Source organism: Cebus imitator, unplaced genomic scaffold (assembly GCF_001604975.1).
Source record: "Cebus imitator isolate Cc_AM_T3 unplaced genomic scaffold, Cebus_imitator-1.0 Scaffold275, whole genome shotgun sequence".
Classification (NCBI taxonomy): domain Eukaryota; kingdom Metazoa; phylum Chordata; class Mammalia; order Primates; family Cebidae; genus Cebus; species Cebus imitator.
In genome coordinates this window covers 1,367,792-1,381,129 of record NW_016107590.1, presented here as the reverse complement: position 1 = coordinate 1,381,129, position 13,338 = coordinate 1,367,792, and the positions used below count along the sequence as shown (strand labels likewise).

Genomic DNA, 13,338 nt, shown 5'->3' with positions numbered 1-13,338 from the left:
GCCCTTTGTCAGATGGGTAGATTTCAAATTTTTTTCCCCATTCTGTTGGTTGACGGTTCACTTTATGATTGTTTCTTTTGCTGTGCAGAAGCTCTGGAGTTTAATTAGATCCCATTTGTCTATTTTGGCCTTTGTTGCCAATGCTTTTGGTGTTTTAGTCATGAAGTCCTTGCCTATGCCTATGTCCTGAATGGTTTTGCCTAGGTTTTCTTCTAGGGTTTTTATGGTATTAGGTCTTATGTTTATGTTGTTAATCCATCTGTAGTTAATTTTAGTGTAAGGTGTCAGAAAGGGGTCCAATTTCTGCTTTCTGCAGATGGCTTGCCAGTTATTCCAACACCATTTATTATACAGAGAATCCTTTCCCCATTGTTTTTATCAGGTTTGTCAGAGATCAGATAGTTGTAGATATGTGGCATTGCCTCTGAGGCCTCTGTTCTGTTCCATTGGTCTGTATCTCTGTTTTGGTACCAGTACCATGCTGTTTTGATTACTGTAGCCTTGTAGTATAGTTTGAAGTCTGGTAGTGTGATGCCTCCAGCTTTGTTCTTTGTGCTTAGTATTGACTTGGCTATGCGGGCTCTCTTTTGGTTCCATATGAAGGTTAAGGTGGTTTTTTCCAGTTCTGTGAAGAGGGTCATAGGTAGCTTGATGGGGATAGCATTGAATCTATAAATTATTTTGGGCAGTACGGCCATTTTCACGATATTGATTCTTCCTAACAATAAGCATGGAATGTTTCTCCATCTGTTTGTGTCCTCTTTTATTTCATTGAGCAGTGGTTTGTAGTTCTCCTTGAAGAGGTCCTTTACATCTTTTGTTAGTTGTATTCCTAGGTATTTTACTCTCTTTGTAGTAATTGTGAATGGCAGCTTGTTCTTGATTTGGCTCTCTTTAAGTCTGTTATTTGTGTATAGAATGCTTGTAATTTCTGCACGTTGACTTTGTATCCTGAGACTTTGCTGAAGTTGCTTATCAGTTTCAGGAGATTTTGGGCTGAGACAATGGGGTCTTCTAAATATACCATCATATCGTCTGCAAATAGAGACAATTTGACTTCCTCCTGGGTTTTTTGTTTTGTTTTGTTTTTTAAACCTGGGGTCCACAGAAGTCTATGCAAATTATACCTGAAAATATGGGTATATATTTTTATGAGGAAAGGCTCATCAAATTTGAAAAGGATAAGGAACCAAAAAAAAGATAACAGTAGAATGGACCATTATCCTTCTCTAGGATTCTCCATGGCACTTGCCATTTCAGGCAAAGAGAGAGCTTCTGCAGAGAAACTCTTGTTTTTAAAACCATCAGATCTTGTGGGACCCATTCACTATCACAAGCACGTCACAGGAAAGTCCTGCCCCATAATTCAATCACCTCCCACAAGTGCCCTCCCACAACCTGTGGGAATTATGGGAGCTACAAAATGAGATTTGGGTGGGGGCACAGAGCCAAACCATGTCACATGAGAACCAGAGGGGATTTAGCCCCAAGGACGCGAAGCTGAAGAGATTGGTAACATGTTTAGTACCAAATTCAAGCTATTCCCGAAGCCAGACCAACTCCAAAATCTTTTTGTTTAACTCATTCTAGGAAATACTTTCTATTTTTCATAATTGACAGAGATCTGATACTGTACTTTTAGGCATTTACTTCACTGGATTATAAGCTGCCAAAGGTAGGAGTGCCATCTTCTTATGGTACCTAATGGTATAGAATAAACATTAAATATAAATATTAAGCTGAATGGAAAATTGGTGTGGTGGGGTTTTGTTTTGTTTTTAACAAATGTTTTCGGCTACATTAGCTGGGGCCCAAACTGAAAAACAGTGCGGAACTGTTAGGCCTAGTGAGCAACACCAGCCTTAAGGGATTATTTAATTTCTGTGGTTCACACATGAGTTTCCCATCATAGACTCTCAGATGATGAAGTATTTTTGGTTCCATAATTTCCAACAGTGCAATATATACTTACCGATATAAAAAGTAGTTTAGATTAAATATTTTCATCAATGAATTCATTTTTAAAAACTCATTAAACTTTGTTATTAGACAACTGTCATATATTTCCAAATTGCTAAAATGCCTGAAATCTGAAAAACCTATTGAAAAGAGATTTTTTTTTGTTTGAATTGCAGTATTATTCACCAAAGTTACTTCTATTAACCTTCACTTTATTTCTTTTTTGATAAATCATACACAGTGATGTTAACTAGCAAAAAAAGAAATCAGTAACGTCTGTATTATAATTTCAGAAAGACGAAGCTCTTAAACATTTTAAAACTAGCTTTATGGCTTAAAACTAGTGTTAGGGATAAGAAAACAAGTACAATCAGTCCTTATTATTTATGGATTCCAAATTTATGAATTTGCCTAATTGCTAAAACTTCTTTGCAACCCCGAAATCAATACTTGAAGCGCTTTTGCAGGTATTCACAGACATGTGCATGCATAGAGTGGTAAGAGATTTCACCACTTATTTCAAGTGGTGAAAAAAAAAAAAAGCACTTATTCAAAGCTGAGGTCAAACAAGGTGATGCTCTGCTTTCTTGTTCTAGCTTTCATACTGTAAACGTAAGCTAGCGTCCTTTTCATGGTCTGCACAGTGTTAGGATTTTTTGCATTTCTGTGCTTTTTATTGGTGATTTCACTGTTTAAATAAGCCCCCAGGCATAGTGCTGAAGTGCTGGCTAGTGTTCCTAAGCACAAGAAGACTGTGATGTGCCTCATGGAGAAAATACATGTGTTCAATAAGCTTCATTTAGGCATGAGTTATACACAGGTGTTACTGGCTGTGAGTTTAATGTTAATGAATCAACAATATATATTAAATAAGATATTTATTAAAAAAATTTTTTTTCAACTTTTATTGCAGGTTCAGGTTTGTCACATGGGTAAATTGCATAACACTGGGGTTTGGTATACAAATGATTTTGTCACCCAGGTAGTTAGCATACACTGGATACTGAGTTTTTTGATCTTCACCCTCCGCCCTCAAGTAGGCCCTGGTGTCTAATCATTCCCTTCTTTGTGTGCATGTGTACTCAATGTTTAGCTTCCACTTACAAGTGAGAACATGTGGCATCTGGTTGTCTGTTCCTGTGTTAATCTGCTTAGGATAATGGCCTCTAATTGCCTCCATGTTGCTGCAAGGACATGATTTCATCTATTTTATGGCTACATAGTATTCCAAGTTGCATATATATAAATAACAAATCTTTAAACAGAATCACACATAAAATGAGGTTCTGTATTTGGTAGGCTAATGAAAACATTGTGACCAGAGACTCACAGGAACCTAACTGTGTACTTCCCCTAGGGGCAATAGTTCAATATTCACTAATTCAGTGTTCATGGTGACTTTATAGAACATAACTACCACAAATAAAGATAACTGATTGTATTTCTAAATGATACATTTTTAAACATCATAACTTATTTTTCAGCAGTCAGATGACCATTAAATACATTAATTTACCCTCTGATAATTGGAAGATAATGAGGTACATGGGTAGAAAACAGAGTTGCTGCTGGTGTGCTGATAGAAAAATTGAAGATCAGGTCTGAAGAAAGTTTATTCCATTGTCTTTCCTTTCAATTTTTGTCTGCTTTTCTTAAATGTACAACTTTCTTTACCCAACAATTTTACTTTTTCACTTTGTACCTTTGTGAATAAGGTCAGCACAGGCAGAGCTGTCTTAGAGGCAGAGAAGTTTCTCAAGAAGAGTCCAAAGGAGGATCTGGCAAGTTGCATGCTATTTCCTTGAAACAAAAGCATCTTAATTCTGCCAAAAGAAAAATAAAGCAGTTAACTTATGTACCCTAGACTTTGCTCCTTACAATATGAACAGCAATTTGCAAGCTTATGATGGAATTTGAAGGCTTCAGAATTGTTTCTTCAAGTCCAGTAGTGTTGGAAAGACCTAGAAACTTGGCAAGCCTCTCTGATGTCTCAACATTCACTGTATTCCAAACAAAACATAATTTAGAATAGAAAAAAATCCCTAGTTATGAATTAGCTGTGTGCCTAATCACTTGGTTTCTGTAAGTAAACTGCATGGGTTTGTTAATTTGAATACAAAATTTCATGTGCAGATTTTGCCAGCATCTTGATGATCCCCTAAGATGTGGAGGTTTCCTGAGATGGTTAATTCACATGGATAGCTTATTATATTGGCAAGCATTCAATAACATCTAGCCACTGCCATGGTAAAGAAAACAATGAGGGTCAGGTGCTGTGGCTCACACCTGTAATTCCCAGCACTTTGGGAGGCCAAAACGGGCGGATGACTTGAACCCAGGAGTCCAAGACCAGACTGGGCAACATGGCAAAACTCCATCTCTACTAAAAATACAAAAAATTAGCTAGGTCTGGTGGTGCACACCTGTAGTCCCAGCTACTCAGGAGGCTGAGGTGGGATAATCACCTGAGCCCAGGGAGTTGAAGCTGCAGTAAGCTGTGATTGGACCACAGCACTCCAGCCTGGGCGATGGGCATGAGACCTTATCTCAAAAAAACAAAAAAAGAAAAAAGAGAAAGAAACAATGAATAAGCAGCACAAATCCCCAGGTAAAGGCTCAGACTATCTCTTATGAGACCTATGCTTCTCCACTGTGAGACATAAGAAAACACAAAGCTATACAGTACTTAGAGGAAATACAGGAGAAAATCAGGCTGAGCTACCTTGTCAGAAAAAAATCTTCTCAACTGCTTAAGCAGTATTTTAAAAGGAGATTGTCATAACTTTTGAAAACCTCATATACAAATATACTAGTGTTTCTACTGGAGATATTCCAATAAGAACAGCTTGGTGATTACAGCATCTCAAACACTAGGCTTTGAGGCTTCCTCATCCTGCTACTTTGCTCAACATAAGACATAAGTCCTCTGTGATGCTACAATCATTCTGTTTATTCCTAGTTATTCTACTGAGTCTCCAGCTTTGTCCTTAAAAATATAAATATTATAATTTCACTTTAAAAACACATGTGCACTGTTGGCTTTGTCATTTATCAGTATTCCCAGTACCGTGTATAAACGAATTCCTGAGATCATCCATTTTTTAACTTTGCTTTACTGTATCTCTGCAACTTCATCTATCACTTTCCCCTCCCTTGCCTTGGCAAGTTGCAACTGCAAAGTTTCTCTTTTTGTTCCTTGAATGCCCAATATCATTTCTTCCTCAGTTTTGCACTTGCTTTACCTCTGTATGAAAGGCTCTGAAGTAGCCTCTTCTCACTTGACCTGGGCCTCATATTGTCGACTTGGAGAGGTCACAGTGACAAACTTACCAATGTTAGCCCATCACTCCCTGCCCTTACACCTTGCAGTAGCTTTCATTTGCCCTTTACTATCTAGAATTATTTATGTCCTCTCCACTACAGTGCAAGTTCTATACGAACAGGTACTTGTTCACCCCAGTATCTCCAAGTACCCACAATGAACCTGGCATACAACAGGTGCTAAAACATTTCTTCGGATGTTAAAAGCACTGAAGTGAGTTTTTCTCACCTTCTTTAATCTCATCTCTAACCCTGATTAGATACTCAGTATGTACAGCAGTCACTATTTGGGCCTAATATATATAATAACTAATTATCAGTGTTCCTCAGGGTACCCACAAAATTTTGGGCTGGGGTACTGCAGCTGGTTCTAACCCCTTCACCACCACCTCAAATCTTGCCCTCCTCTGCTCCACAGAGCACGACTATATTAATTAAATGCTAATCTTCACTGCCAAGCAGGCTCCTCAGTATAAGATTAGCCTTAAATTCATTTCAAACAAAATGATATGACTTTAGAGAAAACCACCAACCTGTATCACACTAGATTAAAGACCACTGGACAAAAAGATTGGATACTGATCCAATAAAACAATGATCATTCCCTTACTCTTCAGCCCTTACTCTTCCATGTCTACTTGGATCTCTCTCCCAATTAAATGATCCTGATAAATGAATAAAAAAGGGATATGGTAAGAATTTTGCAAGGATCTGTTATCCAGTTATTCCAAGGTAGAAAGTGGATCTAAACAATTTCATAATATTCTCTGCTACTCTCAACAAAGTGTTAATCACTGGTATATACATATTTCTATAAATTCAGCAGGATGAACAATTTTCCAATAGGTACATGTAGCTGAAGACATACCTTCTAAACACAGCTTTGTCTCCACAGGCTATAAAAGTGGGGAGGAGGTACAGAATTGTTAGTCATGCTTGCTCTAGGTAGAAACTTACACATCATGGGGTTTGGAAAGTCTCTATGCTAATGGTGACACACTCTTCTAGGAGAAAGAAAATTAAAACTTAGCTTTATTAAAGGCAGAAAAATTAGCTTTATTACAGAAAAATTAGCCTTATTGAAGGTCCCTGGAAATGAGAAGGATTAGGCCATCTGTGGTGGTGACCTGACTACAACCAGGGCAGTGAACTGCAGCTACATGCTTTTGGTGAAGGGTTTAAGATTTATTGATATCTGGCTGATAAGGAAAACCTTGCTTTTACCTGCCTAAGTTGAGACTGATATGTTAAAGCTTTTTTAAAAAATTTAAACTCACAATGGAAATCTGGTTCAGTACTTCCAACATGACAAAACACGGCATGTGGTCTTGGTTGCACCCAAGACAAATAAAAGCTGTCATAGTAAGCAGAGTTGCTATTCATTCCAGACTTGCTGCAGTATTTGTTCAACCAACCCACAGAGCTAAGTAAAGCCTTCAGTGATGCTACAACTATTCTGTTTGTAACTAGCTCTCTTTTCCACTATTATTTTCCATTTCTACTTTTTTACACATTATAAATTGCTTAAACATAGCACATCTGTTTAGTGAGAAATGCATCCATATTACACAATGTTACTACCTGCATATTTTTAAATACTCAAAGATATGCATATTTTATCATATTGTTAAATTAACTTACTTCTTTGGAAGCACTGTATTATAAAATTATATTAGAGTCTGATAGAAAGAAAATGCTCCTCATACCTCTTCTAGGCAGGTAATATGCTAAAATTTCTTAATTCCTGATGTTTGCTTGATCTTAGAAAAGAAAAATATAAAATAAAAAATGATATACTTCAGTGGGAACTCTGTAATATTCTTCTTAGAACGTTTTACTAACTCTGTAAACCCTAACACCATTGCTGTCAATGTCACATTCACCGAATCATGTCTTCTTGAAGTAAAATCTTAATATGGGCTACTCTGTCAATGTGACATTTTCATTAGTTCTATTATTTTTGAACAGTATCTCAGCACTATAAAAAATATCCTGAAACGTGGTCTCTGCCTGTTAGCTCATGACTATGAGAAGACACTTTTTTGATTATGTCATTGAATTTAGTCAAGAAATGTGTCCTTACTACACACACAGACATGATTTTATCCTTCATATTTTGTTATATGCTTCTATGATATGAGCAAATAGAGCTGTGTTCATAATATCAAAGAAGCACAATTGGGTCACCTTTGTCACAGACTAAAATAAAAAAAAAAGCAAAAGGCATAAGACTGGATTTAGAATGTGCTTAAAACAAATTCCACAGCCTAACTTTATAAAGATGGTGACTCCTGCTGTTTCAAGTTCAGTGTCCCTTAGAGGCACAGATCACCCTGAAAGAGAAAGGGAATGCTGGCCTTTCAATAAAACTGAGGCTGACTTCAGTGGTCTTTACGACAGAGTCAAATACAACATGGAAGGAGGACTGACTGGACCAATTCAGCCCTCCTTGAGGCAAGGTAAGAAAAATAACTTTTAAGTATTTTCCCTGCAAAGCACCGAAGGGCACACCATTAAGGCAACTGATTACAGTGCAGAAAGAAGCCAGGGTCGTTTGAGTCTTTATTAAAGATTATTCATTTCTTGCATGAGGAGCTGCCCAGGCTATGGCTGCACATCACCTGTACAGAGCTCCTGGATTCTTCAAACACTGTGTGTGTCCGATTAGAAGGGAAACAACATAATTCTCGCTTGAGTAGAGAAACTGACCTTCACTGACCAGAATTTTTATTCATACAAAGAATCCTTTGGCACACCAAATTTTCAAGCTCATGTGATCCCTCATCAGTAAGCTGCAGTGTTAGTTCACGTGCAAAATCAAAAAGTCTACATCAGCCAGGTACTGCCTTGGTTATTTAACAGATAATGTTGGAACTTCTTCACAAGAGTATAATGTAAATTTAATTCTGAGCTGATGTTAACTAAACACTATTACTGTAGCTCTCACTGAACCTATGTTCCATAAAGACGACTCAGGGCTTCTGTTCAGCCATTTGCGCCATGTGAGAAGTTAAGTGCTCTGCTTCACATTTATTACCATCTAAGTGTAACATTCCTATTTTTACCCAAATGACTAGAAACATGCACACACATATCCCCACTGCGCGCGCGCACACACACACACACACACACACTCTTTTGGGAACAAAACCATTATTTTAGATTACTGGAAGCTTATGTAATGAGGTGAGGTTGCTCTTAGGGGACTCATCTGGGTCACTGGGCTCTACCTAATCCAGCGAAACAGGGACAACTGATGCCTCCCCAGTGTGCCTCTGTGCTTTTGGTCAGTCAGCTGTGTCCAAACCTCCCACTCTCCCAAACAAGTAGGGACCTAGCCTGGGATCCTGGGACTTTGGGTGCAAAGGCAAGAGAGAAAATGACCCTTGTGAAGCCACAAGTGACAAGAAGAGGCACCATATAGGGACAAAACCAAAACCGAAAATTGAGTAAATACTTTGATGTGTCAATTCCAAGGGGCTACACAGAGGGAAAATGAGGCTTTGGAACAGAAAGAGGGAGTCAGTGGGGGGTAGGAGGCCCGACCTGGAGTGCAGCTCTAATTCACTGGCATAGGTGAGATCACAGGTGCTTTTCTAGTGTCTCTGTTTTAGCAGTCAGGGTACCTGGCCCGGGGGAAGTGTTAAGGAGGTGGAGCCAACTCAAACAAAATGTTGCAACAAAGATCCTGAGCTAACCACCCACCTGTGGGCCCGGCTGGATAGGTGTCATGCTCAGCTTCATTCTGACTACACAGTTTGGACTGCAGATTTGTTTCCACACAACACATTAAACTATGAATAGGCCAACATTATGGCCCAGCCCTAGGACCGAGAAGCAGCTCCTCATACCACTCCCTCTATGCAGCTTCTACTTCCAGATTTTACTGTCAACAGGCTTGCCAAACAGGGATGAGAGAAGCCAACAGAGAGTCAGTCTCCAGAAAGTACTGGTCACATGAGTGCCTGGGACAAAAACTCTTTATTTCCCTTCAAATTATTACCATGACAATTTCCAAGTATCTGGATGTCTCTATTCCACTGCTTCCACTCAGTGGGTGCTACATTAATTTGTATTCAATACACTGCTCTGTGAAAACATTCTTTCGCTATTTTGAAGTGTGGGTCTTGCCTAAGATTACAATTTCACTGAAGGTATACAGCATTTACATATCTTTCACTTAGTAGATGCACTCCCCTTCACCCTTCTAGTTCTCAGTAACTTTAAACCATTAATTTTTTTTCATCCTGCCTGGTGTTTAGCTCATTTTTTCCCCTCTAAATAAAGCTCTCAGATGGAGTAATCAGCTCCACATGTTTAATTCAAGTAACAAGAATAACAAGATGTATTTCAGTTATACAGATTCAGGAGAAAGGTGTTGAATCCTTAACTAAAACAATAAAATTATGTCAGGCTTCACAGTGATTAGTGAACCACTGATATCATTCATTCATTAGTTCCACAGTGCAGATGGAAAGATGGGTTAAAAATGAATAAGCGTTGATCCCAACCCATGAAGAGCTAAAAAATTTGGTCGGAAGATAAGACATGTATATATGCAGGTAAATTAGAAATACAGGAAATACTACAACAGAGCCCTATAATTCAAATGTCATAAGAGAATGGGAAAGAAGAGTACTATAGGCTAAGATTGGAGGTGGCTTCATAAGAGAAATATCTTAAATCATTTCATTTAGGATTTGGATATATAGAAAAAAGGGAAACCTTTCCCAATTCAGGGTTAGACACAAAGCTATTGGAGGTAGGAATGCCATGGCTATTTGATGGGGGAAACCTTGAACAGGGTAAAGAGACTTCTGCTGAATAATACTGGAAAATAAGCTTTGGAAAGTGGACTAGGATGAGGCTGTGGAGGAGTTTTAATGGTGGGTAAGCAATGTGTGATGTGTTGTGTATGTCTTGGGAGCCACTGAAGGGTTCTGAATGAGACATGATAAAATTGGTGTTTTGGAAGATTAATCTGGCAGTAGCATGCAGAAAAGACCGTCAAGAAAAGGAGAATGAAGATGGGAAAGAGAAATCAGTTACGAAAATCTAGGTGTGAGTCATTTATTTATTCAACAATTATCTAATATTTTTCATGTATCAGATACCATTGTAGGTGCTAGGGTATGGTGATGAACAAGAAAGTAAGGTATGTTGCCCTCATTGGGTCCATGTTCTGGTGAAAAGACTCTTTAATGTCAAGCTACATGAGATGGTGATACATACAGGGGAGAGAAAGTAGCAGAGTGATGTGATGCTGACTGAGGCAGGTTCTTTAATTAAGGTATTCTCTGAGCAAGTGTTGTTTGCACTGGGAGAGGAAGCAGTAAATGCAAAGGCCCTTAAGTGAGAACAAATGATTTACTGAAACAGAAAAGACGTATGGCTTAAGCAGAGTACACCAAGGAATAGGGAATACAATCAGGACATGAGACTAACCCACAGTCAGCAGGGGTCAGATCACGTAGGCCTTGCAGGTTATGTTAAAGAATTGAGGGCTGGGCGCGGTGACTCACACTTGTAATCCCAGCACTTTGGGAGGCTGAGGCAGGCGGCTCACTTGAGGTCAGGAGTTTGAGACCAACATGGTGAAATTCTGTCTCTACTAAAAAAGCAAAGATTAGCTGGGCATGGTGGCAGTTGCCTGTAATCCCAGCTACTCGGGAAGCCAATGTAGGAGAATTGCTTGAACCCAGGAGACAGAGGTTGCAGTGAGCCAAGATCACATCATTGCACTCCAGCCTGGGCAACGGAACGAGACTCTGTTTAAAAAAAAACAAAAAAAGAATTGAGACTTTATTCTAAGTACAATTAGATTTAGAGGAGGGAAATGACAGGATCTCATATACATTTTTAAAAGGTAACTTTAGCTGCTGTGTGAAGAACAGATTGTTGGAGGGCAAGAGTAAAGTAGGGACACAGGTAAGAGGCTGCCGTGGTTTGGATGAGAAAGGATGGTGTGGACTAGAGCAGAAACAGAGCCAACAGGACTTGCCAATGAATTGGACATGATGAATTAAATAAAAGAGGGCAGTAAGGACAATTTCAGTTTTGGTTCTGAGCCTCTAGGTGGCTGGCAGTGCCCGTTACTAAAATTAGAAAAACTGAGGCAAGAATAGATTGAAGAATATGTCAGACCAAGAGCTCGGTTGGGGGCATGTTAGAAATCACAGAGAGAATGACATACACAGGTTAGACATACACAGGTTTGAAAAAAATCTGGACTAAAGATAAAGACTTGAGTGTACATCAGTTTAAGGATTATATTTATAGCACGGAACTAGGTGAAATCATCTAAAATTGTACAGAAAAAAAAAGAGGGCCCAGGATAGATCTCTGAGGCAATCCAACATTTAGAGGTTGGATCGAGAGGAACCAGCAAAGGAGGCAGACAGAACAGCTGGTGAGGTAGGAGGAAAACCTGAAAAGTGTGTCATCACAGAAGTCAATGAGAAAGTGTTTCCAGAATGAGAGAACTGTCCATTGTCAAGGAGACTGATGAGGGCTTGACTACAACAGGGACAGTGAAACAATCTCCCACAAATCAGAAGAAATTCATCTAATACTGCTTCAAAGGAATGAAATTTTTCAACCAATGCCTATGCCTAAAATGAACTACCTTGTGGTTCTTACCCAATTTAACATCTTAACTAAAGGGAGGTATTTCTGGTGAGGAGTGGGGAAGGTGGGAAAAGTGAAGGCAAAAGTTGATTGGGTATCCTAAAGAGAGATGATCAAGGTAAAAATCTCTGTGTAAGTTATAAAGCAGAATAGAAGAGTAAAGCTTAAGTACTGATTACTAAATAATACTAAAAGTAAGAGATCATTGTTAATAATCATGATTCTATTAACTGAAATGTGTTTTTACTGGCCTCAAATGAAAGATTTAAATCTCTAGTAACAGCAGTCTCAGAAATAGGGAATTGCAAAACTGAAAAAAAAAAAAAATCAAATAGAAACAACTGAAAGTTTTCTCATGAATATTACTTAAACAGGAATTTCTAAGATATAACTGTTTAAAGATTCAACATATTTACCTGCACCTAAGGATGTCACTAAGCCTAGGTAAAACTGACTAGCAATGCCTTGATGCCAGGTATTGGCTTAAACTTACCCAGCCTTCACAAAATTGTTAAGGTAGTGAAATTTAGATTTTGATAAATCAAGGTTTCCCCTTGGTGGGTTTTAAGCAAAGGCCAGTTCCCTTCCAGTTTCTTTTTCCCTAATATTTGTCTTTATTTCTCAAAGAGGGAAAATTCAGTATCATTATTATTTTACCAAGGATGTCCTCAATTAATGTACGTCAAAAAAGAAGCTGCCTCAGTAATTGTAAAAGTGGATTTTATTGATAGTCTTTAAAGACAAAACTTGTTCCAAGTTGTTCTGAGTAAATTGTCTAGAGAGGTCAAAATAAATTTAAACCAACACAGCTCCTACTAACTAATCAGTCAGGGGAATTAAGCATAAATTGTATAATTCTTCATTTTGAGCTTTGAAGTTATTCTTCACATAGAGTTTCTGCTGAAATTCAGCATGTTTGAATTCCTCGAATTCAACATAAACCCCAAAGAGAAAGGAAAATCCTCATCTCTTAAAGCCTCAGTTTCAACCACAATTAAATGGAAATGCTACCACTTGTCCCATTCTCTCATTTTAGAAACCCAGGGGAACCATGCCTGGGGCCTTGGGCCTCAAGCATTCTTATGATCAGAGAAGGGAAAATCATATGCTAACCAAATGCTATGGGAATAGCCTATGACCAAATAAGGCCTTGAATTAAAAAATCCAAAGTAGTTTTTACCTGTAGGAGCCTAAAACAGCCCCTTAAAGAGGACTCAAATTCACTTATAGATTCAGGCAGAAGTAGAAAGGTATTTGCTCACTGCAAACTCTCTTTTCTCACTCCTCAGTCTTAACTGGGAAGTGTTGGTGTCAAAAAGAACCAAGTTGGGAAATGGGGAAGGTGACACTAGGGCACTCGTCTTGCAACTGTCTAAGCATCCAAGATGGAACTCCTCCTACAAAGAAAAAATAATGAATTTCTCTTTCTTA

The 13,338-nt window shown here is 38.4% G+C and overlaps 1 protein-coding gene across 3 annotated transcripts in view; it reads right to left on the bottom strand.

Annotated features, from left to right (window-relative positions):
* Positions 1–13,338, bottom strand: part of CUNH5orf63 (chromosome unknown C5orf63 homolog) — a 42,554-nt gene that overhangs the window by 7,129 nt on the left and 22,087 nt on the right. For all 3 annotated transcript variants that reach the window (XM_037728672.1, XM_037728673.1, XM_017501000.2), the window contains exon 3: positions 3,662–3,782. In XM_037728672.1, the coding sequence (XP_037584600.1) occupies positions 3,662–3,775 (114 nt within the window). In that variant the 5' untranslated portion in view covers positions 3,776–3,782. The remainder of the gene's footprint in view (positions 1–3,661; positions 3,783–13,338) is intronic.